Genomic DNA, 27,053 nt, shown 5'->3' on the forward strand with positions numbered 1-27,053 from the left:
TAAAGCGGAAGTTTCTGGCCGCTTGCGACGTCACGTGGCCACGTGACTCTCCTCTCATGTAAACACGTCACTTACCGGAAATATTTCCGAGCCCCTTTCGATGTAATCGTCATCGTAAATCATCATCGAGCGAATTGCAAAGTTTGCTTTATTAAACTGTTCTTTTTACTCCATCGTTGTGTTACTTCTTTGAGATGTCGGGACCACGGAACCAGGACCCGAGCATTATCCAAGACGCCGCTGAGATGGGTAAGCGGCGGATGAGTGTGTTTGTGTACGGATCGAGTGACGAATCTGCTTGATTACACAAACTGGATCATCATCATCATCATCATCATCATCATCATCATCATCATCATCATCATCATCATCATCATCATCATCATCATCATCATCATCATCATCATCATCATCATCATCATCATCATCATCATCATCATCATCATCATCATCATCATCATCCCTGAAGAACATGTTTCGCAAGTCGAGATAACCTCTGTTATTGAATAATTTCAAGGAATGCCCTCTTGGTGTTGCCCTGAACTCCACAACCATGAAGAAGTGATCTGGGTTCAGTTTAATGAGTCAATTCGGGATCTTCCAGACTATGATGACTTCTCCACCTCCTCCACCATCTCCTCCTCCTCCACCATCTCCTCCTCCTCCACAATCTCCTACTCCTTCACCTCCTTCACAATCTCCTCCACCACAATCTCCTCCTTCTCCTCCTTCACAATCTCCTCCTCCTCCTCCTCCACAATCTCCTCCTCCACCACAATCTCCTTCTCCTCCACTTCCTCCTCCTCCTCCACCATCTCCTCCTCCTCCTCCACAATCTCCACCATCTCCTCCACAATCTCCTCCTCCTCCTCCTTCACAATCTCCTCCTCCTCCTCCACCACAATCTCCTTCTCCTCCACTTCCTCCTCCTCCTCCACCATCTCCTCCTCCTCCTCCACAATCTCCACCATCTCCTCCACAATCTCCTCCTCCTCCTCCTTCACAATCTCCTCCTCCTCCTCCAAAATCTCCTCCTCCTCCTCCACAATCTCCTCCTCCACCACAATCTCCTTCTCCTCCACTTCCTCCTCCTCCTCCTCAACCATCTCCTCCACAATCTCCTCCTCCTCCTCCTTCACAAACTCCTCCTCCTTCTCCTCCACCATCTCCACTTCCTCCTCCTCCTCCTTCACAAACTCCTCCTCCTCCACAATCTCCTCCTCCTCCTCCTCCTCCTCCTCCTCCACAATCTCCTCCTCCTCCTCCTCCACCATCTCCACTACCTCCACCTCCACCTCCACTTCCTCCTCCTCCACCTCCACCTGTAGAACAGTGAGTGAAGGTCCAGGATCTGTAACCTTTCTGAGATCATCTTTGTTTCCCTCCATTGCACTTTCTCAACCTTCTCCTAAATCTGTTTTCCAACGAACTTTCCTTACAATATTCCCATTTTCTAAGTTGGGGGTGTTCTTATGTCCACGCTGGCATATGTTTGCTTCATGATTCCAAGAAGCCGTTAAGCTTTTCTAACGCCAGTCGAAGCATGTTCATCAAACTTGATGTCTGTGTCGATCACACCTCGGTGAATATTAGCTTGAGGTGCGCACACCTCGGTCCTTTACCTGTATTGCTTTCGACATTTAAAATCCCTTCATTTGACACGTACAGCCTTGCCATCACTTCTTCCTATACGTAGCAATTTTGCACTTGCTCTGGTTCAAGGACGGCCGTCATTGTTCAGACCAGGTGCTTCGGCTACCTGCGTCCTTCTGTAATATCGTAGCATGTTGAGGGTTATGAACAGATCCATGGAGCTTGATGTCATCTGTAAAGAGTTGGATGCAGGATTTCACTTCATGATGCATGTCATAGATGAAGATTACAAACAATACCGGTCCCAGCAAACTGCCTTGGGGAATCCAACTCGGTACGCTGGACCAATTTGAGGGATCTCCATTTATGACCACTCTCTGTTCTCTGCTTTTCAAGAAGGCTTGGATCCAGGTTAGGACATCACGTCTAATTGATGTATGCCTTCAGTTTCTCTAAGTCTTTCACAGGGGATCGTTTTGACCGCTTTCCTTAAACCCAGGTTACAGGTTAGGGTTAGTCCTCCTTATTCCTCGATCCAACGACCTTTTCTGCCCTTCCATGACACGCGATGTACCTGGAACAAATCCTTGCTCCCTCTCTGTTAGCAAGTCCTTGGAAATTATGATGCCTAATATTGACTTATTGGTAAAGGCGGATGACTTATGATCTTGAGGTCTTGAGTTCGAGCCCCTGTTGTCCGTTGAGTTAACACCAGGTGGGATTGACTCAGCATGTCATCCTTCCGACGTTGGCGAAATGCGTACCCGTGTACTGGTAATAGAGGGTACTCACTCCACTGCCCCACCCAGTGGTCGTTTATCGCCACCGGACCCCGGCCCACAACAATATCTGGCCGCAACACTTTGTTTTTGATGTTCACGCTCGATGGGATCATTAGGTCGTACGCGAGCTGTGCTTTCATGTTTTCAGTCCATGCTTTTGGTTGTTTCCACAAATTTTCTAGAACTGGGGTACCAAAATTTTTGCAGGTGTGCCTGTGGTTAACATTACAAACGTTGTTGTGTCGTCGTGTGTGCAGCTGTTCTGACATGAGATTAAAAAAAATTGTTTCCAGTCATGAAGCATAACATATCACTCGCTCTCTTTGCTAACGCCACCTCCACCCCTCACCTATCTTTATTTATTTTTTTCCCCTCCTCTCCCCCCTCCTCCACCCACTCTCTCTCTGTCTGACCCCTCCTCACTCTCCTCTCCGAAAAAAATGCAGCACTCTCCTCCCACACTTTTCTCTGTCTGTCTGTCTCTCTCTCCCACTCATCGCTTCCCCTCCCTCCTTTTCCCGCCCCTCCCTTCGCTCCGTCCTCTGTCTCCCCTTCCCCCTCTCTCTCCCTCCACCCCCCTCCCATTCACACCACCGTCAGTGAAGCGACAGGTTGTATTTGCATATATATATATATATATATATATTATCACTGCTTTCATTCAAAAACAAAGCAAGCTCATTAACCTAATATACAAAACGGTGACCATGACATTCTATATCTGCTCGCAGGGGTAACTGGACATATGGATCACCTGGCATTTGTCTCTCAAGCTAAACGCTTCCTTTGCTCTCTTTTCATTGTTTTTTTTTTATGAATGAGGTGCATTTTAAAAGTAAAATAATGCTTGTAAAGTTAGTGTTTCATCACCAACTCACGTCGACTGTTAAGGTGTGTTTTCGATTTGACGAGAGCAGATTGAAACGTTTGATGCCAATTGTGCTTTTGAAATCCACGCCGCTCACACACAAATTGACGTTGAAACGCTAACTGAAGATTTCCTAAAACGAGTAAATGCAAAATATCGTCACCTTGATCATTTGTGAACGCATGCACGGTACTCTGGCTGCTGGCTTACTTGAACCCTCACTTTTACTCACTTTCCTGTTACGTGTGTGCATGGTCTCCTGGCAGTGGGTGGCTTGTTGTCACAATATGGCTGGTTTCTGCTTCTTGGAATCGCTGTTTTGTGTGCCCTCTATTACTACTTTCAACCCCTGCTTCACTCGCGATTGGCTGCCTGGACGCAACGCAAGGCCGAGGTGCTGCATATTTCAGGTGTGCCTTAAAAAGCAGGATCCGTGGTACTGATGCACATGACGTACTGATGTAAAGGGGTTAATGGGAGACACAAATGTGCGGTGCAAACTGTGAATTGTTTGCTTCCAGTAATGCACCGACTTTTTCATTTTTAAGACCAAATTTCTATCACCTGTGAGATACAGGATCCAGGGAAAATATAGATGGTATGCTGTTTCACTTTTGATCGTCGGAAAAGTTAGATTTTTGTATCGATTGGAATAGATCTGCAGTCCGGTTAAGTACAATAACCTATTACGTGTACAGTTCAAGCTAAATTGTACCCTTGCTTTGAATTGCCTTCGCTACCGGAGGTGAAGGAGGTAATGTTTTCACCCCTTTCTGTCTGTTTGTTTGTTTGTGTACAGAATATCTCAAAAAGTTGTGCACAGGTTGGATGTGTGACAAGGACGAACTGGGGGTATGGCGAGACGCGCAGGGCGTGGATAGGGGGTACGTCGAGACTCGAAGGGTGAGGATAGGGGGTACGGCTGAACGCGCAGGGAGGGGGGGATAGGGGGTACGGTGAGGCGCGCAAGGCGAGGATCGAATCCTTTCGTTGTTGGAAGGTAAAACCACCAACCCTTTTAATGAGATACTCTATGACTTATGCTATTGTTACAGTTGTGGGGGTAGATTGAGGAATTTAATTGGGAATATAGCATTGTGTAGAGTTGTTTGGTCCGTGGACGTGTAGGAGGCATCTCTATGTAACTAATTGAGGACTTCCGGTTCCGGTTTTGGAGCGGCGAGAGGTCTCCTTCGGGGCTCCCTGCTGACGTTCTCAAAGTTAAGTTTCCGGTTGTTATTTGTCCCGTTTTAACTGTTTAATTTTCTCACCTACTGTGTGTTCCTAGTTCGGTTTTGTTTCAAAAATCGTGCTATTTTGTGAGTATTTTTGTCGACGTTCTTACCTGGTGTTTGAGGCCTAGGCCTAGGCCTGAGGCCTACCGGTTCCACTCGGTGTTCGATCGTTTTTTTTGTTTTTGCTCCCCATTACCTTCAATTTCTATCCTCCCCATTACCTTCAATTTTCATCCTCCCCACTTTCGAAACATTCCCCATTCTCCCAACTAATCTCTTTCTTATCTCAAAAAAAAATATATATATATATATACCCAACAACAACAACAACACGCTCACCTTCTCCCGATTCTGCTTCTTCTTCTTCTTCCTCTTAACTTCCTCCGCGTCTTCTTCCTCGATTTTTTTTTTTTTTATTTTTTTTATTTTTTTTTTTTTTTTACACTTCCATGACCTAATCTGTTGAACTCTCTCATACATTAATATTAACAACAAAAACGATCTTATAATGCTTCATCTTCCTCTCTCACACATGTGGTACTCTTTACTGTTTCATAATGCACTACTCTTCTGCTATTTCAACAGACTGCTCTCATTTCGACCTCTCCTTCATTCCTTGCCTAAAAAATCCAACTATTACAGCGCTTCTTCTCTCCATTCTCTGAATTCGCCTTCATTGCATCCATCAAGAATTGTGTTAAATCGCATCTCTGACCTAAAACTTTTAAAAACCACAGTTTGCCATGGATGCTCGCTTTCCATCAACCATTCTTTTTTTCCAACTTCAGTGCCAACTCACCCCCCTCATCCCTCACTCTCACTCTCAAAGCAACCATCCCACTCTTCTCCCTCCAAGCCTCCCTCTCACCTCTTTCAAAAATTCCCCCCTCACCTTTCTCCCACCTTTCATCCCCCTCACTCTTCCTTCTCTAAGTTTGCCCCCTATCATCCACCAAACTGCCCCCCTCCACTTCCCTCTCACCTCCATCTCTTCACTCCACCTCCTCAAATCCTCAACTGCCTTCTTCCTTGTCTCTTGTCCCCCCTCTCCCCCAGCACCACAGAGCCTTTTCTCCTCCTCATTCAGCTTCCTCCCCTCGCTATTCTGCAATACCCCACACTTTCAGCAACCCTCCTTACCTCCCCCCCTCGTCCCTTGTCCTACCCTCCCCCTCCCTTCCACCTCCTGCACCCAAAGCCTGCTCCCCTACCTCTTCATTAAAAGTGTGGACCTCAAATATCCAGGGCCTTCGCTCAAACCTTTCAGATCTTTCCATACAGGTTGCCACTGACAAACCAGACATTATCTGCCTAACAGAAACCTTCCTCTCCCAAGACGTGTCTGACTCCCAAGTATCTCTCCCTGGTTACTCCCTCTTGCGGTATGACAGACCTGAGCCTCGTCCTGGTGGAGGTGTTGCTCTCTTCATCAAAGACTCTATTCCTCACTCTCCATGCACTGCTCTCACTCCCCCACACCCCCAGGAATACCTCTGGCTTCGGCTTCCCCTCCACTCCCACCTCATGTTTATATGTGTACTGTACCGTCCACCGAACAGTGATGACTCCATCTACACCTCACTATCCGAAAACATGGACCATCTTCTATCTTCTCATCCAAACTCTCTCTTCCTCTTATGTGGTGACTTCAATTGTCATCACGCCAGTTGGCTAGGTGTGGGTACCTCTCTCACCTGCCATGGCACCTCAGCAAAAGCTTTCTGCGACTCATTGGGACTGACTCAATCGGTCAACTTCCCGACCCGGATCTCAACCAATGGTACTCCATCTCTTCTGGATCTGATTTTGACAAATTTCCCTGACAATATCTGCTGCTCTTCCTTCGCTCCAATTGGTTCTTCTGACCACGTCCTTGTTAAAGTGGACATCTCTCTGGCTGTTATCAGAGAACCACCTCACCGCCGTCGAGTCTGGCCGACTTTCACTCTTTCATTCATTTCATTTCACTCAAGCCGACTGGCAGGGTCTCCGAGCAGCCATCAAACTGACAGACTGGTCTCCTATCACTACTTTCTCAAACATCAACTCATCCTGGGAATTCTTTCAAAGAAACTTGCTCTCCCTCATGCACAAATTTATCCCCTCTCATGTTCAGTTGTCTTACCCTTCCTCCTGCCCTTGGTTTACTGAAGCTTGTGGCGAGGCAGTTGTCCTGAAACAACTTGCCTTTGCCTCATGGAAAGCAAACCCAACTGAGGGCAATCTCAGTTCTTTCCACAAAGCTCGGAACAAGTGTGTATCTACCCTCAGGAGAGCCAGAAAACAACATCTTTCTCATCTCAAGTCTGAACTCTCAAACCTCTCTCCCTCCTCAAAATCCTGGTGGCGTTTAATCAAATCTGTTTCTGGTGTATGTTCCCCCTCCATCCCCTCCCTTACCTCAAATGGCCGCACTGCTGATTCCACACGTGATAAAGCTGAATGTCTAAACTCGGTGTTTGCAGCTAAATCTTGTGTCCGAAACCCATCACTATCTCTACCCACTTTACCCAGTCGCACCCAACTGTCCCTGGACTCTATCCTTTTCTCCTGACAAGGTGGAGAGCTTGCTTTCAAACCTCGAGTCAGATTCTGCAACCGGTCCAGACGGCATCAGCCCACGTGTCCTCAAAGCCTGCTCTTCTGCTCTTGCTCACCCTCTCTCTGTTCTATTCACCCTCTCATTTGCCCAAGGTCATCTGCCATCTGCTTGGAAATCTGCTAACATCACAGCCCTGCATAAAAAGGTGCAAAAACAGATCCCTGTAACTACAGACCAATCAGCCTTCTCCCAATCATCAGCAAGGTGATGGAATCCATCATCGCTTGAGACATGAAATCCTTCCTCTTCTCCAATGGCTTGATTTCCAATCATCAATTTGGTTTCAGACCAGGTCACTCTACCCTGGATATGCTGCTTCTGCTCTCCCATCAATGGATGGAGGTCCTCAATGCCAGACAGGAAATCCGAGCCGTATCCCTGGACATATCACGTGCTTTTGACACAGTCTGGCACCCTGCCCTACTCACCAAACTCTCTTCCCATGGTATTCAAGGCCATCTCCACTCATGGCTCGCAGACTTCCTCTCCTGTCGCAGTCAACGTGTGGCCCTAAATGGAGTTCTTTCATCCCCTCTTCCTGTGCAGGCTGGAGTTCCTCAAGGTAGCGTTCTGGGCCCTGTTCTTTTTCTGGTTTTCATCAATGATCTCTCGGATTCTCTGGAAAATCCTCTATTTCTCTTTGCCGACGACTCCACCCTCTGCCGTACCATCTGTCATCCCTCAGACCGGCAAGCAGCAGCTTCTTCGCTCACTGCAGATCTGGATAAAATCACAAACTGGTCCAACACGTGGAACATGTCTTTCAATCCAGACAAATCTCACACTCTCACTATGTCTCTTCGAAAGGACCGTTTACAAAACCCCCCCATCCACTTTCTCAACAATGCTCTGGAAGAAGTCTTTTCTTTCAAGCTTCTGGGTCTCACTATCTGCCATGACCTTTCCTGGGAAAGTCACATTTCCAACCTCGCCTCAAAAGCCAGTCGCCGACTGGGAATCCTCCGTCGTGCTAAGTCCTTCCTCGGCCCTCTTGAGCTCCTGACCACTTACAAAGCTTTTGTCCGTAGCCTGATGGAGTACTGCTCTCCCCTCTGGGCTGGTGCTCCTGCCTCCCACCTTTCTCGGCTTCACGCTGTCGAAACCAGGGCATTTCAGATCATCGGCATCTCCCGCAATGAAGCTGAGTCTTTGGGCCTCTCACTCAATCACCGCAGGTTGGTCGGTGGTCTTTCTGTCTTCTACCGACTCCTCTCCAGCCTTGCCCCCCCTGCTCTCTCTGCGATTTGTCCCCACCACATTTCCACAGGGCGCTCAAGGTCCGCCAACAACCCCCTTCTGGTAAAACTACCAAAATCACGAATCACTGCTCATCTTCACTCTTTCATTCCTCTTTTTTTCCCGCCTTTGGAATAAACTTCCTCACTCTATTCTTTCCCATTCTTCCCTCCAGGCTTTCAAAACAGCTGTTCACCACCACCTCTTATCTTCCCCCATCCAAATCCTCGATCTTTTCTACCCCCGATAATCCACCCAAGCCCACTTCCTTCATTTCTCCTGCTTTCCTTCCTGAAAGTCCCTGTAATGTCCATCTTCTCTTCGCCATGTTCCCCGTCCCATCCCCATCCCTCTCCCTTCCACAGTTCACCTAATGTGTCTGTTCCCCACTGTTTTGTCCCTTCCACTCCCGCCCCTCTTGTCTCATGCCTCCTTGCTGCGAGTTGTGTCTTAGCTCTCATACGAGCCTCGACCAAGGTATACAAAAGAAAAAAAGTGGGGAACCTGTGAGCTTAAGTGTTACGTGTCACCACACGAGGGGGTGGTGTCGTGTTAATTAGCTCGGGTTTAACGATAAGCTCCCCCAGTTTGTAATCGCCACTTCTGTGATTTTTTTCCCTGTTTTTTTTTATTTTATTTCAAGATCGACAATAAATGTGGGGAACACGTCCCTAAAACAACCACGAGAGGGCAGAAATCCTCGCCTTCAAAGGGTGACAACAGGCGAAGTCACGCCGCCGAGGCTGATGATTGATGGGCGTGACGTCAGAGGCTTGCCCGGTAGGCAGAAGCCCCGCCTTCCCGGGTTTCGTGCGAGCAGGCCATGCCCTGGAGGCGGAGGATATTTAGGCGTGATCGAGAGCAAGGTTGGCTTGCGCATTTTTGGAGAACAGTGATCAGAGCGGAGGCACGAGGCGCTTTTTGGAGAGGTGAGCAGTTGAGGGTGCGTGCACCCGGTGAGGATGCCGTGTGTGAAGCAAGACGCTGGCCTTTGGCTCCTGGGTCAGTGAGGACGATCAGTGGGGAAGCCGTTACACAGGGGCTGTGAGACTTGGTGTGGAGTGCCTCTCGCGGATTGTCTGGTGTGCGTTTGTCCCGCTACGAGAGAATCGACGAGGCGCCATTTTGTTGCACGCGTCTGCACATGCGAATAGAAGCGCCTCAATTCCAAGTTCCACAAAGACCAGCTCTGGGCCAAGCTAAGTGCAAGAATACTCAAAAGGAGAGGTTTTCTTTTTATTTTGCTTTCTCTCTGTCTGTATTTCAGTCTGTGTGAAGAGGTGCCTCGACTGTCGGATTTATTTATTTCATTATCATCATTGCCCTTTTGAATTGTTGTCCTTTGTAATTATTTGTTTATTTCCATTAAATGTATTCCTTTTAAGAAGCTGTAGCCGTGTATTTGCAGTGGGGTTCGAGTATAAACCCCCCTTGTGCTGTGCTCCTCCGCCTCTCTGCCATTGGCCCCCTTCCCGCGTGCGCATTAATCTCCGAGTTTCGGCTGTAGTTCTTCATGGGAGAAGCTTTTCCATCCGTCCAGGTAGGGGTTAGATCCCCTGGACACGACACTATAAAATAGTCCACTTTGGAAATGGCTATCACACATCAAGGTTGAGATGCCCTCACTGTTAATTGTGCTTTTTTTTTCTCTCTCCCTGTGCCCCCACCTCTTACCTTGTGTATTCGATACCTGCGCAGACCCTGAGACTGTACAAAAACGACATGAAGCTATGCATGCTTCACGCATGCAAATGCAGCAACAGATGGATGCAGCCTCTGCACTCTTTATGGAGAAACAGAAAATGGTTTGTGCCGTCAATGCATTTTTACAGCATCGCTTTTGATGGTGGATTCCTTTCTTCAAACAAATAATGTTTTTGTTTTGTTTTTTTTGGAGTGAGACGAGCAGTACATATTCTTCTCGGTCGCTTACTATTAACTGCAAACATTCTTTCTATTTCATTAATCATTTGATTGGTTTACATTTTTTTTTTGTTGCGCATTCAGCAAGATGAAGGTGTGTCGACAAAAACCGGTCATTTGAATTTATTTTGTACCAAAAACAAAAAGGAAATATCCTGTTAAAGAACAAAAGGTGGATTGATTTGTAGGATTCGTCCATTCATTAATTTTGTGTGAAGCTCGTGGCCGCTGGTTTGCATCGTGGCCGGGAGCATGGCTGCGTCGCTGGTGCAGTGCAGCCTGCGGGTTCAGGCAGGAATTTGTAATTTGTTCCAAGGTGCCCGGCGATAGCTCGCCTACTCTTCTTGAAGGACGCCGTGGGATCTATAACATCCAGCCGAACAACTGGCAAGACGGGACGCCGAGTTTAACGTCTCTCGGACGGCGCACGCATTGATGAATCGCCCTGCCTGTGAGACACCAGGATGGCAGCTTAAAGCTGGGGCCACGATTCAAACCCAGACCAGACAGCCTGGAGGAGTGTGTGCCTCGGTGATCCTGCCGGCGTTTAGAGGATGAAAAGGGTATGGAATGTGACGACACAAAATGAAAAGATATATATACAGTAATCGGGTGCTAATTTTTGAAATGGAACTATTTTAAAGTTTGTGTTCTGTTTGAGGCCTTTGTGTGCATTGCTTTTAATACGGCAGGGTGGTGTACTTGGTATTTTGCTTCAAATTCAGGTGCCGTAAACGTATTGGTAATTTTTTTTTTTTACGTGCGTACACCTGCAGCGTGAAGAGGAAAAGCGTCGAGAGAAGATCCTTGCATGGGAAAGATCCCAGGAGGGAATGAGCCACAGGGGACAGGCCAAACTGTCTCAGGTCCGTGTTGTTCTCCTGATCTGTTCAGTAAAACACCTAATGATGTTTTCCTTGTAGAAGCCACATTCTGTTTCGACATTCTTCTGCCTTTTTCTGAAACTTAACCATAGCATCAGACCGAATTTGGTCGTGTGCATCGGAAGCTGAGACCATTGGTAATTTTGAAGTTGATTGCACACTGGATTGAAACTTCTCCCCCCCCCCCGCCATTCCTTAGGCTGTAGCTGCCGAGGCTTCTGCTTCCACAGTTTCCCAGCCCCAGAAAAAAACGCTGCGCCCCAATGGTAATGCTATTTTTAGACAGCAGGTTTGTGTGCTTGTGTGTCTTTCGGTGGGTATCTGGGACGCAATCAAATAGATGTATTTAACAGAAGGTTTGTGCCCAGTCACACAAACTTTATTTTGTATTAAATCAGAACAAAGCCAACTGCAGAAATAAACGAGAATGGCACTATATACCGCTGCCAGGCTGAACAGTTTACATTGTCTATCCCACTGATAGGCAGGATCTGAATCCGGACCTGAACCAAAATCGAATCGGCTTGTCCTTGTCACCTCCCCAACTCATCCGTCTAGTTTTGTCATAACTCGAACACAACTTTTTGAAATATCATGCTCGATATCAATTTTGGCCCCATCTCTCGATGGTGAAGAATCGATTGAAGAAATTTTTTTAATCCTCGTGTCCGGATTCGGATTTAGATATTCACCTGAATCGAGCCGATTCGTCCTTGTCACACACCCGACCTGTCCACCAAGTTTCGTCCGAATCCGTCCATAATTTTTTGAAACTTGGTGCTATATATTGTTTTTGGCCTTGTTTCTCAATGGTGAGGAATCGCTTAAATTCGAGTATCCGGATCTGGATCTTCACCAAAATGTAATCATTTCATCCTTGTCACACACCCAACCTCTCCACCAAATTTTGTCTGAATGAGTCAACAACTTTTTGAGATGTACTGTTCACAGACAGATGGGGTTGAAAACATAAGTTCTGCCCACCTTTGGTGGTGGAGGGTAATGAGAACGGCGCTCGGTAGAGCGTATGCCACCGTCGGTCTGAACGGTTTACGTTTTATAGTCCACTGATTGGCCAGATCTGCATCAGGATCTTAACCAAAATCTAATCCGCTTGTTCTTGTCAACTCCCCAACTCTTCCACTAAGTTTTGTCATGCATCCACAACTTTTTGAAATATTGTTGTGGGGCCGGACGTCGGCCGCGAGCACGACCGCGAGATGGAGCTGCAGAGTTGGCTCGACCGATCGCCCGGAATTTAGGTCGTCACTCCAGAGCCGATGGGTCCTGACTGGACCGAAGATCGCCAACAGGTCACCCGCATGGAATAGGGTGAATAGCCAAACTTCTATATACCTAAGTATCCACGCAGGGAATCTACCGGGGAAATTCACCCTCAACGGAACTCGTACGAAATGAGTCGCTTACTGCGCTCGTTCCGTGTGCGATTCCGAGCAGTTTAATCGCCAAGAACCGTCGGTCCAAATGTCCCCTTACGGCCGTAACAGCTTTTACTAATTCTCAAACACGCAGCACGCTCAGCCAATGAAGGAATGGATACGAACGAGCTGAAACATTCAACAACTGGGGATATTTTTTGAATAGTAATGGGGAAATGAAGGGAAGCACGCAAGAAGCAGAGCTAAACCAATTATATTATTATTGAGCACGTAAATACAGGCAAAAACACTTATACATTTCACTACTTATCAGACGGGCCCACGGACGCACACACACACCCAAATAATCGGACCTTCAACTCGGAGGGACAGGCAGGCTGAAGACCAGGGTCTAACTTGGACCTGTCCGCCTCGTGCGGTCTTCAAGCTGTTCGGACCGGGCACCAGTGAGGGCGAGCTGGATCCAACCACCGCGAGCCGCAATCAGCTTTTCGAGCTCCGGCGGATCCCCTCGCGCTCCAGAACACGTGCTGGTGAGACGAGGCGCCGATCCTTCCCGATCCGATGCGTCGATTCCCCTGAAGAACCACCGACCAAGAAGAGCACAGGAACCGAACCAAATCAGGGCGAACAAGACTCATGAACAAGAACCAGGAAGGCTTGAAGAAGAACGGCAACAACGCAGAGGGCGCCAAGAACCAACTCCGTTCCCTTTTTATCCCTCTGGTGTCACTCGCTTCCGGCATGACTCATCCGCCGTCGGTGAGGGCTGTCGCACCCCATTTCTTGGAGTTCCCCACATGAGCCGATTTCTGTCCATATTCGGGCATGAAATTCGGCTTGTTCAGTGTTGGGTGGGGGGCTCGACTTTTCCCCCACTGAACGCGCGGAGAATACCGGGAGCGGAGGGTTTTTGCTTGTTGTTTTACTTGGAGCCGTAGTAGTCCATAGCTGTTGTCGGCGTTGAAATGAAAATAAATCCTAACTACCAAATCAAATCACAGCGCATGAACATTTATTTACCCATTCGACAAGGGAAAGGAAGCTATCTATAAAACACATACTTACTGAAATAACTTATCTATCGGACCTGAATGTTGTGTGCGATAGATTTCCAAATTCGTAACAATATATTGTTTTTGGCCCCATCTCTCAATGGTGAAAGAATTACTTGGGAATTTTTTTTTTTAATTCTCATGACCAGATCTGGATCTTCACCAAAATCGAACCAGTTCGTCCTTGTCACACACCCAACCTGTCCACCAAATTTTGTCTGAATCTGTCTAAGTTTTTGAGATATCTTGCTCAGCCAAACAAACAGGATAGAAAACATAACCTCCGTCCACCTTCGGTGGTGGAGGTAAGAACTCTAAGATTATATCGAGTGAGTGTACAGAATTATAACCACGTAATGAATCGGCTGTTTTTGAATTTAGAAATCGGAGGGTGCTTCAAATTGGACCTTTATTTTAGTTGACAGAAACCTTAGCGAGTTGAGGAGCTCATCAACAGAGGGCAGCATATTCGCAGACTGACGGTATCAAAGTGGAACAGGGAAGATGACGTCACACATTAGTGGAAAGAAAAGGGCTGGGGAGGGAAAATTCTATGTACAGTAAATCCTCCAATAGCAGGCAACCTATTGTGTTCTGTTTCTGTTTTTGCGGGATTTCATTTCGACCAATCGCAGTTTTTGAGCTGAGAGGAGTCATCGTTTGCATCCTGTGCATGAACGATTATCTCCCATTACGTGCCAAGTGGTGTTTGTCGCGACTGTTTTTGGTGAGGCCAGATGTGAAGCAATGGACAAAGTTAGTTGCGCCAAAAGGCAGAGAATGGTTATGACGTTGTGTGAAAAGATAGAGTTGCAAGATCGGTTGGCTGGGAGAGAAAATGCTGCATCTGTGGGCCGCCATTAAGGAGTCAATGGTCGGAGGTATGAGCTTCCCCGTTTTACTCTTCCTCATTCCTAAATCTTCATTAACCTTCAAACCTAATTCCTGGGAGCATACAAAACCAACAGCTCCGACATGCAGCTACCTTTCCACCAGTTGGCTCTGAATCTGATTTGTACATGCTGCAGGCCCCTCAGCAGGGGGGAAAGGTGGAGGACCAGGGGTTGGGTAGGGAGTGAGAGTTAGAGGGAGGGGAGGGATCGGGGTCTGAAAGTGGGGTAGGGTTGGGAGGGAGAGGGGTAAGGGATTCCAGCAGAGGTGACGCCCAGTTTATCGTCCAGCCGAGAGACAACGCACACAGTGATGAATCACCCGACCTGTGAAACACGGCGAGGCAACCACTGCCTGTTGCACCGCAGAACAATACGTGGCCAACGCAGGCAAGTAGCTCTGAACTATGGTGAAGTCGATCTATATTCAGTGACGGTGTGAATATTGTAGAGCGCTGGCTTGAGCACTTCAACAAAACGGTTGATAAGAAACGGCTCCCTTAGCACCCAGTTGGCAATCACCGAACCGTCATATTCAACATACACCTCCCGAAATGGACAAATGAACACCTTTTCTCAGAGACGGAACTGCTTGTAAGTTCGATTCTGGAGCTAAAATGTTGTAATTCTCCTGAGTTTAAGAGATTCATGGTGATCGCATGTGCGGAAATGTAATAAAGCAACGGACGCCGACGTCTCCGGGCATTTATAAGCATTGCAATGTACCCAATCATTGCAATGTTCATAGCTACGATGAACAAGCATTCGATAATAAGAGTGAGGAAAGTGGGGGAAAAAAAACAAAAACTTTACCGTTAAGAAATCGTTGCGGCCTATTCCAAGTCGAGGCATGGTTGAGCAGGCCGAAAAACATGGCAGCTGCAGACCCCAGCGAGGTTACCCAGAAAACACCTTCAGACCCCAGACAGCGAGGTGGCCGAGGATCGCCTGATGAAGGATATAATTAAATAAGGCCATTAATTATCTTCAAAAGGGGTGTTTTAATTAACCCAAACTCCCAATTTTCACTCTTGCACTTCCTTGGAGTTTTCTTAGTGTGCATGCAACGTTTCAGGCTGCAAGGTTTTATAGTTTAGAGTTATGGAGGACGGACACACACACACACACACACACACACACACACACACACACACACACACACACACACACACACACACACACACACACACACACACACACACACACACACACACACACACACACACACATACACATACACACACACACACGTTCGTATAGATTAGCAGAGAGATTTGGAAGCAAGGCCGGGTGCCATTCAGTATCAAAAGCATGAGATGTCTTAACTCGTAAATAGACTTGTGTATATTACTTCTTTAGTACACAGCCCATGGCTGTGGATAGCATCATTTGCTTGGGGTGCAGCTGTGTCACTGATTTAGATAGTGCCTTCTGTCGGTTAGAGCGGGAAGTCATTTTTCAGAATACCGGCGATAGCCTACTCCTCGAAAAGGACGCTGATCTTTAACGTCCACCACTAATGCTGGCGGACAGGACACCCAGTTTAACATCCGTCGAGGAATGGCACATGTAGCTGAGCCGAGATTCAAACCCAGTCAAGAGAGCTCGGAGGCGAGTTTGCGTACCTCAAGTAGAGCCAGTGATTTGCAGCAATCACGGACACCATACGGAATTCACAGAAACTGAATCTGACACGGAAAAAAAAAATGCAATGTAGTAAATTACACACTCATAGCAGCACCAGGGCAGGATGTTCTACTTGGTGTTTGCCAATGTACATTATGCCACGTCTGCATACTTCCTTTGTCGGTGAGGATACCTGGACATTGTAAGCAAGATTAATTTTGTTTAAGTGCCACGTCCCATGGATCCAGTTTCCAAATTTTCACCACCTACTTCATCTTTAATGGCCAACATCATCCCACATTTCTTGTGGGGTTGGCCAGGAGTCGCTTGTCCTGAGTCTTGGCCCTGGGGTAGCTTGAACCGGCTGGCCAGGTATGACGTTTGACTAGTTAGGGAAGGAATTTGTAATTTGGCCATGATAGCTCGTCCACTCTTTGCGATGGGCGCCCATTTAACGTCCACCCGAGGGCCGGCACACACATTGATGAACAACCCTGCCTTTGAAGCACCGGGCTAATAGTTTATAGCTGGGTTCAGAATCAAACCCAGGCGAGACGTCTTAGAGTATAGAATGTAATAATGTCTTATCTCTAGGCGAGTGTGCAAGTGTGCGTATCTCTCAGCCATCCCGTCAGCTGTTTTTCCCACCTGCTTTTCATAATTTAATTTAATTTAATTTAATTTTTATTACCTCCGCCGCTAAAGGTGGATGGAGATTGTTTTCAGCCCTGTTTGTTTGTTTGTCTGTCTGTCTGTGAGCAGGATATCTCAAAGTTAGGGAAGGGTTCAGACGAACTTTGTTGAACAGGTTTGTGTGTGTGACGGACGAATTGATTAGATTTTGGTGAAGATCGAGATCCAGATCTGGATACTAGAATTTTAAAAGTGATTTTATTCCTTCCGACAATGAAGGTGGACGGAGGTTACACTTTCACCCGTGTTTGTTTGTTAATTGCCGGAATCCTTCGGATATCGGCAATTATGTTGGTCGGTTGTGTGTGTCATTCTGTTTGTGTCTGTCTGTCTGTTTGTTTGTGTGTTTGTTTACCCTGTAGCAGCCACACCGTTTCAGCGATCATGACCAAACTGGGTACAGACGTCGGCCATGGTCTAACGAAGACACTTGTCGTTTTTGGTGAATCTAGGTCAAAGGACAAGGTCACCGAAAAACCGAAATTCTTATTTTCGCAATAACGTCCGCTAAAATGGTCGTATCGACTTCAAACCAAATCCAAAATGTGCATCTTCCAATTCTGCATCCAACCATATGTCTCATTGGAGGTGTCACACCAACACCCTTCTTCGCGGTCGGGGGTCGAATGTCAGGGGGGGGGGTCGGGTCAAAACTTTCAAATTGCGATAAAAACGCCATTTCAAGTCAGATTGACTTCCAAGTTGTGATCATGACCAAACTAAGTGCTATAAGTCATTAAACAGTCGCACTATCGACTGAAAAGAACCAAATTGATTTCCAGGTTTTTGTTTTTTTCAGAGATCATGGAGATATGACAGTTATTCCGGCAATTCCTTGCTCAACGAGCAATTTCATTTGTTTGTTTGTCTTTCTGTCTGTCTGAGCAGGATATCTCAAAAAGGTGTGAATGGATTCGGATGAAAATTGATTAGATTTTGGTGAAGTTCCGGATCTGGATACTAGAACTTTTAAAAGTTATTCTTCACCATTGCGAGATGGGGCTGAAACCGATATATAGTACGATATCTAAAAAATCTTCAACAGATTATGACAACTTGGTGGATGAGAACAAGCACATATTATATTTACATTAAGGTCAAGATCTAGATCAAACCGATCGGTGGCATACAAAACGTAAACTATTAAGCGTGGTGGGAGTATGCACTCCACCAAGTGATGTTCTTGTTATACCCTGTGTTTGTGTCAGCCTGACAGCAAAATACACCCATCGCCCTGGGTCACCGAGAGGATTTTAGATGCGGAGACTTGAAGAAAAACAAATATATATTTTTTTGAATTGGAAAGTCACTGCCTCTCCGTTGGGCTATTCTGTCCGCCCTTGGTTACAAGAATGATGCTTTACTTTTCAAATTGTTCTCCAGCTTTTGGAACCTGCTTGATCCGAATATAGACTTTTGTTTGCCTTCAGTGGAGAATTATTTTGGACGTGGTATATTCAGTCGGTGCATGACATGATTCATAATAGCCTCGTTCATCAAAAACCAAACTTCTTGCCATTAATGTGGACGTAGTTAACAGGCAATCATTACCACACTGCGCAGTGTGCAATTTTCACCATGGTGATCTTTTGTTGTTAAATGTCATATTACATTTACTGTTCCACCCTTGTCACCTTACTCGCCACTGTTTTGATTTTCACCTCTGGCATTAAAGCCGGGAAATAAGTGATTATTGGTATTGGTTTACAACACCATGAAGATATCGTCTCGAGCAAAAACTCGGTCTGCAAATATCACTCTGTTTTATAAACAAAAATACTTGTCAAATTTTATTCCTTTTCAATTCCAGGCCCCGCTAACAAACGGACGCCAACGTTGTCAGACGGAATGAAAACCCATCATTCTTGTTACAAAAACAGCTAAAATTGATGACAAAGCGGCCGAAGTTGAAACCAACACAGTAATTACGGTCGCAAGAGCAGATATAACGGAAACCAACACGTTTATTCTACATGCAATAACGGTCGTGACGGAAACAAGAACGGACAATCCCGAAATAGACCGGTGGGGAATGGAAGCAACATCGGTTATTTCCGTCGCGAAACGGCGGAGACCGAAGCGAAAGCGTTTCATTCTGGTTACCATAACGTGGAAAACATGGCGGCTTGAAAAGTTCTTGAAGTTATGGTAAGTTAACTTTAACGTCGTATGCCTTTTAATATATCATGTCTGTTCATGAAAACCCGTTTGTGGTACGGGATATTATACAAGCAGCGATAAATGCGCCCTCTTGACTTAATGTGTGGCTGACATTTCGTGTAATTCGTGCCCCCGTGCTGCAGCAATCAGTGACAATTGATCATTTATATTTGCAAGAGGTAAAATTTGATAGTTATAATAAATTGCAATAAAATAACAAAGTTAATATGAAGTAAAAACTGTAAAAAGATCCCATACATGATCCCCTATGTTGAACTGGGCATACACAACTCGCGATCCTTCACTCGGGGGCTCGAAATACAAGCAAACCAAACATTATCATCGCAACAAAATTCGGTTTAATAAATTGTTAAAACTACATCAGGTACAACCCACTATATATTATCTATATTACATTTATGTTCGAGGCACAAGCACTAAAAATTTACATACCATAACAGGTCGTTCTACTGCATCCGCCATCTTGTTCGCACCACAATAACCGGAATGAACCGCTTTTGTTTCGCTCTCGGACGTTTCCCGACGGAAATAAGCAATCTTGCTTCCGTTCCCCACCAATCTATTTCGGGATTGACTGTTCTTGTTTGTCACGACCGTTCTTCCGTGTAAAATAAACGTGTTGGTTTCCATTATATCTGCTATTGCGACCGAAATTACTTTGTTGGTTTCACCTTCGGCCGCTTTTTCATCAATTTTAGCTGTTTTTGTAACAAGAATGACGGGTTTTCATTCCGTCTGACAACGTTGGCATCCGTTTGTTGGGGGGGGGGGGGGGCTGAATTATATTGATATTTTGAATGCTTGCAGTTTACAAATAATTATGGTGTTTTTTATTTTCTACGTTGGTAGTTCAGAGATCGATGTTTGTGGAAAAGCTGGATGGCACTTTATTGATCCTTCCTTGTTCCACACTGAATGTCTGATTGCCGACTCTCCGTGGCAGATCACAACCCTCTAGACGGAAGCAGTGGAAGCAGTTGTGGGTGGAGACAAGGTCGGCGTGGCCCGACCACGGGTGGCGGATGACGTTAGATTTCCACCGCTGACATACGACCTCGGCCTCCGATCTCAAGACGAAGCTGAAACTTGGGGTGGGTGGTGCTGGCTGGGGCAGTCGTGCCGGTGGAGCAAATCTCTCTTGGAGTCTTGCAACGCAACCATCATGGATAGTTTTCATGACGCTCTCTCTTCAAAAGGCCACAGGTCCGTGGATGGAGCCGACACCGATGCTTTTCCTCCGGGTGAATCTTATGTCTGTCTTTCTGTTATGTAACATTGGCGTGATCTTGATGGGTATACTTCTCATGCCGTTGCAGAGCTATTAAGTTATTTTGTTGATTTCTGGGTAACTTGTGTATCCATCTATCTCTCAATCATTTACGGAAATACTAACATCTCTCGATTATTTTGATTTCTGTAATCATCGTTCATATTATCTTCAATGGAAATTAGATGTGATGACATTTTTTTTTTCCTTCTGTTTTTAAAATATGCATTTCGCCTGCATTGCTGAAACAAAGCCTACTTTGCGAAGCTTTACTTTTCCATGATTTGTACATGTCCAGAAGTGTTTTGGAGGTTATACTATGTAACAATATTGGAATACTTGCATAAAGTAAAAGTAGAACATAAAAGATAACATTTTATTGTTTGTGTGGGTGTGCGTTTTGAAACAAAAGTAAAACCGGTTCCTAAACTTGATACATCAGACGTGCTAAACATCTCTCAACCAGGGTATGTGGATCAACAACGGGGTAATTTCATAAAGGTCTTTTAGAACTTCTTTTTTTAGATGAGAAACATTATTAGAAACATATTAGATATTAGAAACAACATTAGACATTAGAAACAACATAGAAACTTTTTTCTTTTCTTTTTTTTTCCAATCGGGCTTCACTGGCATTTGTAGTTACCAACTTTGGAAATGCACTTAATTTCCCCACTGACCACAGAGACCATAGCAATGTCACAACTATGGCATCGCTGGTACCCAGAATGCCCTGGGAAATTGTCACTTTTTTAAAATCTAAAGTCAAGGCTGATGTCTCTGATGGATTTGTCAGCATATGTGCAGAACTTCTGTTGAAGTTCCTTCACAAGCCTTAGACCATGAGAAAGAGAAAGGAAAACCTCCGGAATGTTTTTCACCGTTTTGTACGAGATTTCAGCTCGGGCATCACCGCAGAGCGGATTACCACCAAAAAGGGAGAGTTTGTAATGGTAACATGGCTTTTGACAAGTGCTCAATAAACACAATTATTTCACCATTTGTTTTCTCTTCCTTCACATCAAGATTAAAATAAAATAAATAAATAAAAACTTGTAAATAAAAATAAAATAAATAAATGCTACAACCTTCACCATAATCACATGCCTCCTTAAATCCCCACAGAAACCTTAGCTCAACCTCCTCGCCACAATCACTACAAACGCTTCAGCCTCACCACAACTGCTTCAACCGCTCAATGCTTCAATGTACTTACCATGAACACCACAGCACTTCCTCCACCTCACTCCAACCTCTGCAACTCCAGTTTGTTTCCTCGACGCTCACCATAGTCCTTTGGGATGCTGGGGATTGGAGGACATTGTGAGTCAGAACACATCGGCGTTTATCTCGAAGCGCAAATATGCATTGGGGCCCATTCCGCGAAATAATTATAATGCTCGATTTTTGCCCAGCACATGTTTATGGCTGAAGGGTGCTCCCAGAAATCCATACCCCATATTAATTTACTCTTAGCCAGTGCATGGATGGTTTTGAAGGTTATGGAGTAGCGGGTGAAACCAAAATCTTATCCAAGTTCCTCCTGATGACTCCGTCTTTGCTCTTTACTTCTTCGGGTTCCTTCTTGGTCTTTCGTTTCGTTGGGTGGCCGAGCCTGGGAGCAAATGAAGCCATATTCATTTCCAGAGTCTGACGGGGTGGGACTATTCCTCAGGGTGGCATCTGCATGCCAATGAGAATGCTTGGAAATGCTTAGAGTCTTTTGATCCGTTTTCTAGCTCCTCCTTCGCCCAGGCTCTTACAAAGATCGCGGCAGAGAGCTGAGTGGAGATCTGACTCACTCACGAAGCCCGAGCTGAGCAACGGTCACCGAGCGAGAGCAACACTGACCGAGCCGAGAGAACAGCGCGAGTCACCAAATCCGACCCAAGCAATGAATCACCAAGACAGCCAAGCGAGCAGTTGCCGAATCATCACTGGGTCATCAGTGCTCAGCTTCTGCTGCATTCCACAGCCAATACTCATTACCATTAACATTTACAGATTATCGCACACGCCACGTTAAGCTATCATCTCATACGTCTGTCTTTCTCATCTCCTGTCTCGTCTGCTGGAGACGCAAATCACGAAAAACCCGATTACAGATATGCAGTCCTGCACCACTCCTCTTCTACATCACATTTGCACCTTCCACTCATGTACCATGGACACCCCCAGTTTTCTTCCCTCCTCACCGCTACTCAGCAACTGGGAAGCGTACATCCGCTGTCCATGAAAGAGGTCGAAAACCCCTCAACTGCTTCTCTTTCTGTACTCTAATTTCCACGGGTGTTTGTCTGATGGTGCCTGTCATGTTTGCATAAGATAAGAATGTGCAAGTTCTTTGTATCGGTTTAGCTCTGCCCTGTGTCTTCTTTTTGTGCATAACGGCATTTCTTTTGCCACACCCCATGAATCCTTGCTTTCCGTCCTGTACATTTTATGGAATAAAGCCTTTTTTTGCTACACATACTTTTCTTCACCCTATTAATATTGTTGAGGGCCGGGGGTCGGTGGCGAGAACGACCACGAGGTGGGGGAGGTTACGTCGTCTCCCACCAGACTCCCCGTGATTGCAGGCCGTCGCTCCGGATAATTCCGTGAGGCGGCGGTCGCTAAATCGACCGTGGACGCCAATATCTCAACCGCGTTGCATAGGGTCTTTTTGTCTCGGACCAATTTACCTAATTAACTACGCGATTTCGACTCCCGAGGAACCATGCCCTCGGCACGTCTTGCTCGAACTGGGTTACTCCACCAACTGCGGTAGAGTTCCGACTCCCAACTCCGGTTCGGGTGCAGACGAGCGGAACTGCCAAAGCCGTGCCGGCTATGATGAGCAGATTAACGGGAATAAAGACCTGGCTAAAACTCAGATCCGGACCATGCTGGACCAATGATAGAGAGGATGGAAACGAACTGGTGACATTTCTACAATAATTTATTTATAATAAACGAGGACACAGCAAGACTTATTGCGGAATATTCAAGTAAGAATTTACAATGTTCAAAAACACTTAAACAGTTTCCACTTACAAGACAGGCCCACACACTCAGACGCACACTCAGATGATTTACTAAAAGACCCCTGCAGCCAGAGGAGAGACGAGCTGGGGGTCACAGTTCGCTTGGGTACCTGCACATTGAAGGGAGGGGGTGCTCCACGGTGTGGCACCTGCTAATGGTCGTGCGGCTCTGCCCACAGTCACACGCGTGGTGCTCGTGCCCGTGGAGGAAACCAAGCAGAGCAGTCAGAGTCCCAGGGCGTCGATCAGGGTCGTGGACGGGACCCAGGAAAATCCAACGAACGCCAGCCAAATGCAGAACTCCGGCTGAAGCCTCACGACGCACACCAACCAATTCAACTCCTCCAAAAAACTTCCACTCTGAGGATCGCGCCGCATTTTTATGGACTTCCCCGAACGGGGCTGGGGCTCGGTGAAACAGACGTCACCGTCCGCCCCGATTGGACAGGGTCTTCATGGGGTCCGCCCTTTCTGGGCGGGGCCTCAGCCAAACTGGGAGGCCCGCCCCCCCCCCTCCATGCATGTGGACTCGTCAAGGGGAAGATCCAACGTTGAAAAGGAACATTTGTAGAAACGCAAAGGAACGGCGGACTGGACGTTTTTGCCCCGTATGCTGTGGCCAGCGAGGCGAGGGTTGCAAACGCTGGAAGGTACCGTGGTTGGTTGTTGGATGATGGTTGGATGGTTCGTTGGATGGTCTGTTGGATGGTCATTAGATGTAATAACATACCTAAAAGGACATCGCAACGCTCACCTTTGATTCTACCACTAGACAAAAGGAAGGGACCTGTCTCATGTATTTAAAGGAATAACTGACTCTTGGGACATCTGTATGTTTGAATGCATATAGTTTCCAGATCCATAACAATATATTGCTCAGTTTAGAAATGTATCCAGCTCGTTTCTTCTTTAATCCTCGGCAGTAATCTGGGTGTGCACTTGGGGCACAAGACAACCCCCCCCCCACCAACCCCCCTGGTTTGGCCATCCACAGGTAAGGTATCACACGAGGTAGTGTAACCCTGCGACGCTTGGCAGTGCCATTCGTCGTTCGTGGTTGCTTCGCAACCCACTGGTGTGCAGGGTTATGTGCCCAGCGGCCTCAGGACGAGGCATTCTGGAGGGACCTGAGTGCTTCTGATCATGGCGACCCTCAAACCCCCAGTCCATAACAGTTTGATGACCAGGGGTGGGTTTCGAACCTGAGGTGCGCTTACCGCGCCTCAAAATTACATTTTGACGTGGAGGGCGAGATTCGGTCTTGGGGTACGACTGGAGCACCCCCCCCCTAATTTTTTTTTTTATAAAAGAGCAGGTTAGGGTGAAAATTATTTAATTATTCGTGCAGACCAAAACGGGCTGGTCCAGGTGGACAGAGATGGAATGTAGATGGTAAAGTAACCCGTGGTCCAGGACGGCAGTATGGAGGAAGGTAATTCCTTGGGGGAATATTCAGTGGGGCCACAACCACAGTAGAGACATTGGTGATGCTCGGGGGGGGGGCGCACCCCCAAATCTGTCTCCCAGAGAATGTGATGCTCCCTCGAGTCCACACCTCAGAGTAGCAGATCGGCCTCACCGGCACCATCAGAAATGGACCGATTGGTAGTGATGATGAGCCAGATGATGGCTGAAATAAAAGTGGGGAAAAAAGTGATGGGTAATAAGTTGAGAAACGACATAAAGAAAGGCCAGGGTGGATGTAAGGGTATTGAGCGAGGGAATGAGGAGGATGGGCATTGAGGTGAAGGCTGATATGGAGGTGATGGGCTGGGAAATGACGAGAATCGAGGTGGTGTGAGAGAAATGAACGAGGTGAAGGAGAGAGTGAATGGTGTTAAGGTAAAGGAAATGGGACAGAAAATAGAATTGGGGAATCAAGAAATAAACGAACGACGAACAAAACACAAGGAAGAGATCGAAAAGGGTCTTAAGAAAGCAAAGGAGGAATTAACGGCAACACAAAGGGAGATAAAACAGATAAAGGACAACATAAATAAGGAAAAAAAGAGGACAAAACTCAAATAGAGGGGAGGGTGGAAGAAATTGAAAACGGAGCTCGTTGAATGTGTTGTTGAGACCCGATGTAAGGGTCAGGATAACATCCTCGAGGTACAGGTGGAGAAGATACGGTCCCTCAAAGTAGACCGCAACCAGGTGAGTCCAGTGAAGGTGAGGTTGTATGAGGCAGAGCAGGTGCATGGTACGAAAGGTGCCCCCTCCCATACAATTTAGCCCTACATAACCCTCAAATTTTCATCCTGATCGGATAAAGCGTTTGACTTGTGCAATTAGGATGTCATAACAGTCACATATAAAATCATCAGCCAAGTTTGATTTAAATCCCTGAACCCAGATTCAAAATATTGTCGCGGGGGGAACCATGAAGGAGAGGCTGTTTTGGGTTCCTCTCTGGACTCACCGGGAATCGCAGGCCGTTGCACACGAATAACTTTGTGTCGCGGTGGGTCACTAATCGACTGCAAACACCAATAACTTGACCACGTGTCTTAGGGTTCTCCGTCTAACAACCGTTTACCGAAGGACACATGACGTCATTATCGGGGATCGTACCCTCAGTACATACTTGTGTTATTTAGATTACTTACCGGATCAGGTGCAGCCAAGTGGAACTACCAAGTACATACTGGCTATTGAACAGATTCTTGGGGAATAACGTCCCGGCTAAGCTATAGTGTAGTAGATAGTAGAAAAATCGTGCAAATTATGATACAAGCCTCAAATTTGGCATTTCTGTTCTGCAGGGCTCTCTGATCAAATCTGCCCGATTGGCCATTTGAAAATCCAAATTTTTCAAAATTTGGATTTACAAATGGCCAATCGGGCAGATTTGATTAGAATCCCCTGGAGAACAAATGTGCCAAATTTGATGCTTGTATCATCAGTTGCACGATTCCTCTCAAAAAATTGCTGTTATCTGCCCCACTATCACCTGAGCTCCAGTGTTTGAATATCAGTACTGCAGCACTCTCTGCGGTCCGGAGGGTGGATAGTGATCGATTAAGGTGGATGGTTACACCGACTACTGGTATGGTCGCTCTGATGGTTGCTATGCCCAAGGAGTTGCTGTAGCTGTGTCCAATAAGCTGACTCCCATGATAATAGAGGAAACACCGGTCAACGAGCGTATTATGAGACTGAGGATTCGTCACTCCTTTGGTGTCACTTCCCTGGTCTCTGCACATGCTCCGACTGAGGCGAGTGATCTCACCGTGAAGAAGGCACTATATGCCGTGCTGAAATCTGTGGTTGATCAGTGCCCCAGGCGAGATACTCTTCTGGTCTTGGGGGATTTCAATGCATCGACTGGAACTGATAGGGATGGTTATGAGACATGTGTTGATCCCCATGGGTCTGGAACGGTGAACCTGAACAGCACCAAGTTCCTTGACTTTGCAAGAAGTCATGGATTTAGTGTGGCTGGTTCATGGTTTCAGCACCCACAAGCTCATCACTGGACTTGGTATTCCAACACTGGTGATGTGGTAAAGAAGATTGACCATGTCCTCGTTGATGGTCGCTGGAGCATGATCCAGAACTGCAGGGTCTACCGAAGTGCTCAGTTCCTCAATACCGACCACCGGCTTATTGTAGCAACTCTAAAGTTGCAGCTTAATCACCCTCTCCAACACATTACATTAGCTGTTCATGCCTGTTGTTTGTGTCCATTAAAACGTCCTTAAAAACAGTAAATTTTTTGTTTGAAATGATTTTCCATTTGGTTTGACTGCTCGGGAGGCAGATTCAAAATATTATCTCATGCCTCTCTGC

General features: G+C 46.4%; 2 protein-coding genes across 3 annotated transcripts in view; one reads left to right on the forward strand and one right to left on the reverse strand.

Moving 5' to 3' along the window:
• Positions 1–21,235, forward strand: SELENOS (selenoprotein S). 2 transcript variants are annotated; one of them, XM_085890778.1, is made up of 6 exons: positions 1–249; positions 3,510–3,653; positions 10,015–10,121; positions 11,016–11,105; positions 11,323–11,389; positions 19,912–21,235. In XM_085890778.1, the coding sequence occupies exons 1-6, from the start codon at positions 195–197 to the stop codon at positions 19,992–19,994; spliced, it is 546 nt and encodes a 181-aa protein (XP_085746904.1). In that variant the 5' UTR covers positions 1–194; the 3' UTR covers positions 19,995–21,235. The 2 variants fall into 2 exon arrangements, 1 of the variants encoding a protein (XP_085746904.1); XR_015060696.1 differs by lacking the exons at positions 1–249; positions 3,510–3,653; positions 11,323–11,389; positions 19,912–21,235 and adding an exon at positions 6,984–9,856 and having other exon boundaries at positions 11,016–11,045.
• The window catches only part of LOC147020998 (uncharacterized), a 20,441-nt gene continuing 14,127 nt past the window's right edge, over positions 20,740–27,053 (reverse strand). The window contains exon 6 of the mRNA XM_085890780.1: positions 20,740–21,539. The gene's annotated coding sequence lies outside the window, so the exon portion shown is untranslated. The remainder of the gene's footprint in view (positions 21,540–27,053) is intronic.

Source organism: Eptatretus burgeri, chromosome 8 (genome assembly GCF_056783735.1).
Source record: "Eptatretus burgeri isolate ZD-2024b chromosome 8, Ebu_testis_v1, whole genome shotgun sequence".
Classification (NCBI taxonomy): Eukaryota; Metazoa; Chordata; class Myxini; order Myxiniformes; family Myxinidae; genus Eptatretus; species Eptatretus burgeri.

What these genes read in the sequence shown, in the direction of transcription:
- SELENOS (XM_085890778.1), top strand. Translation starts at nt 195, where the DNA reads ATGTCGGGACCACGGAACCAGGACCCGAGCATTATCCAAGACGCCGCT. An exon ending in CCAAGACGCCGCTGAGATGG is followed by an intron (nt 250 to 3,509) that starts GTAAGCGGCGGA and finishes GTCTCCTGGCAG; the next exon opens with TGGGTGGCTTGTTGTCACAA. An exon ending in GACAGGCCAAACTGTCTCAG is followed by an intron (nt 11,106 to 11,322) that starts GTCCGTGTTGTT and finishes GCCATTCCTTAG; the next exon opens with GCTGTAGCTGCCGAGGCTTC.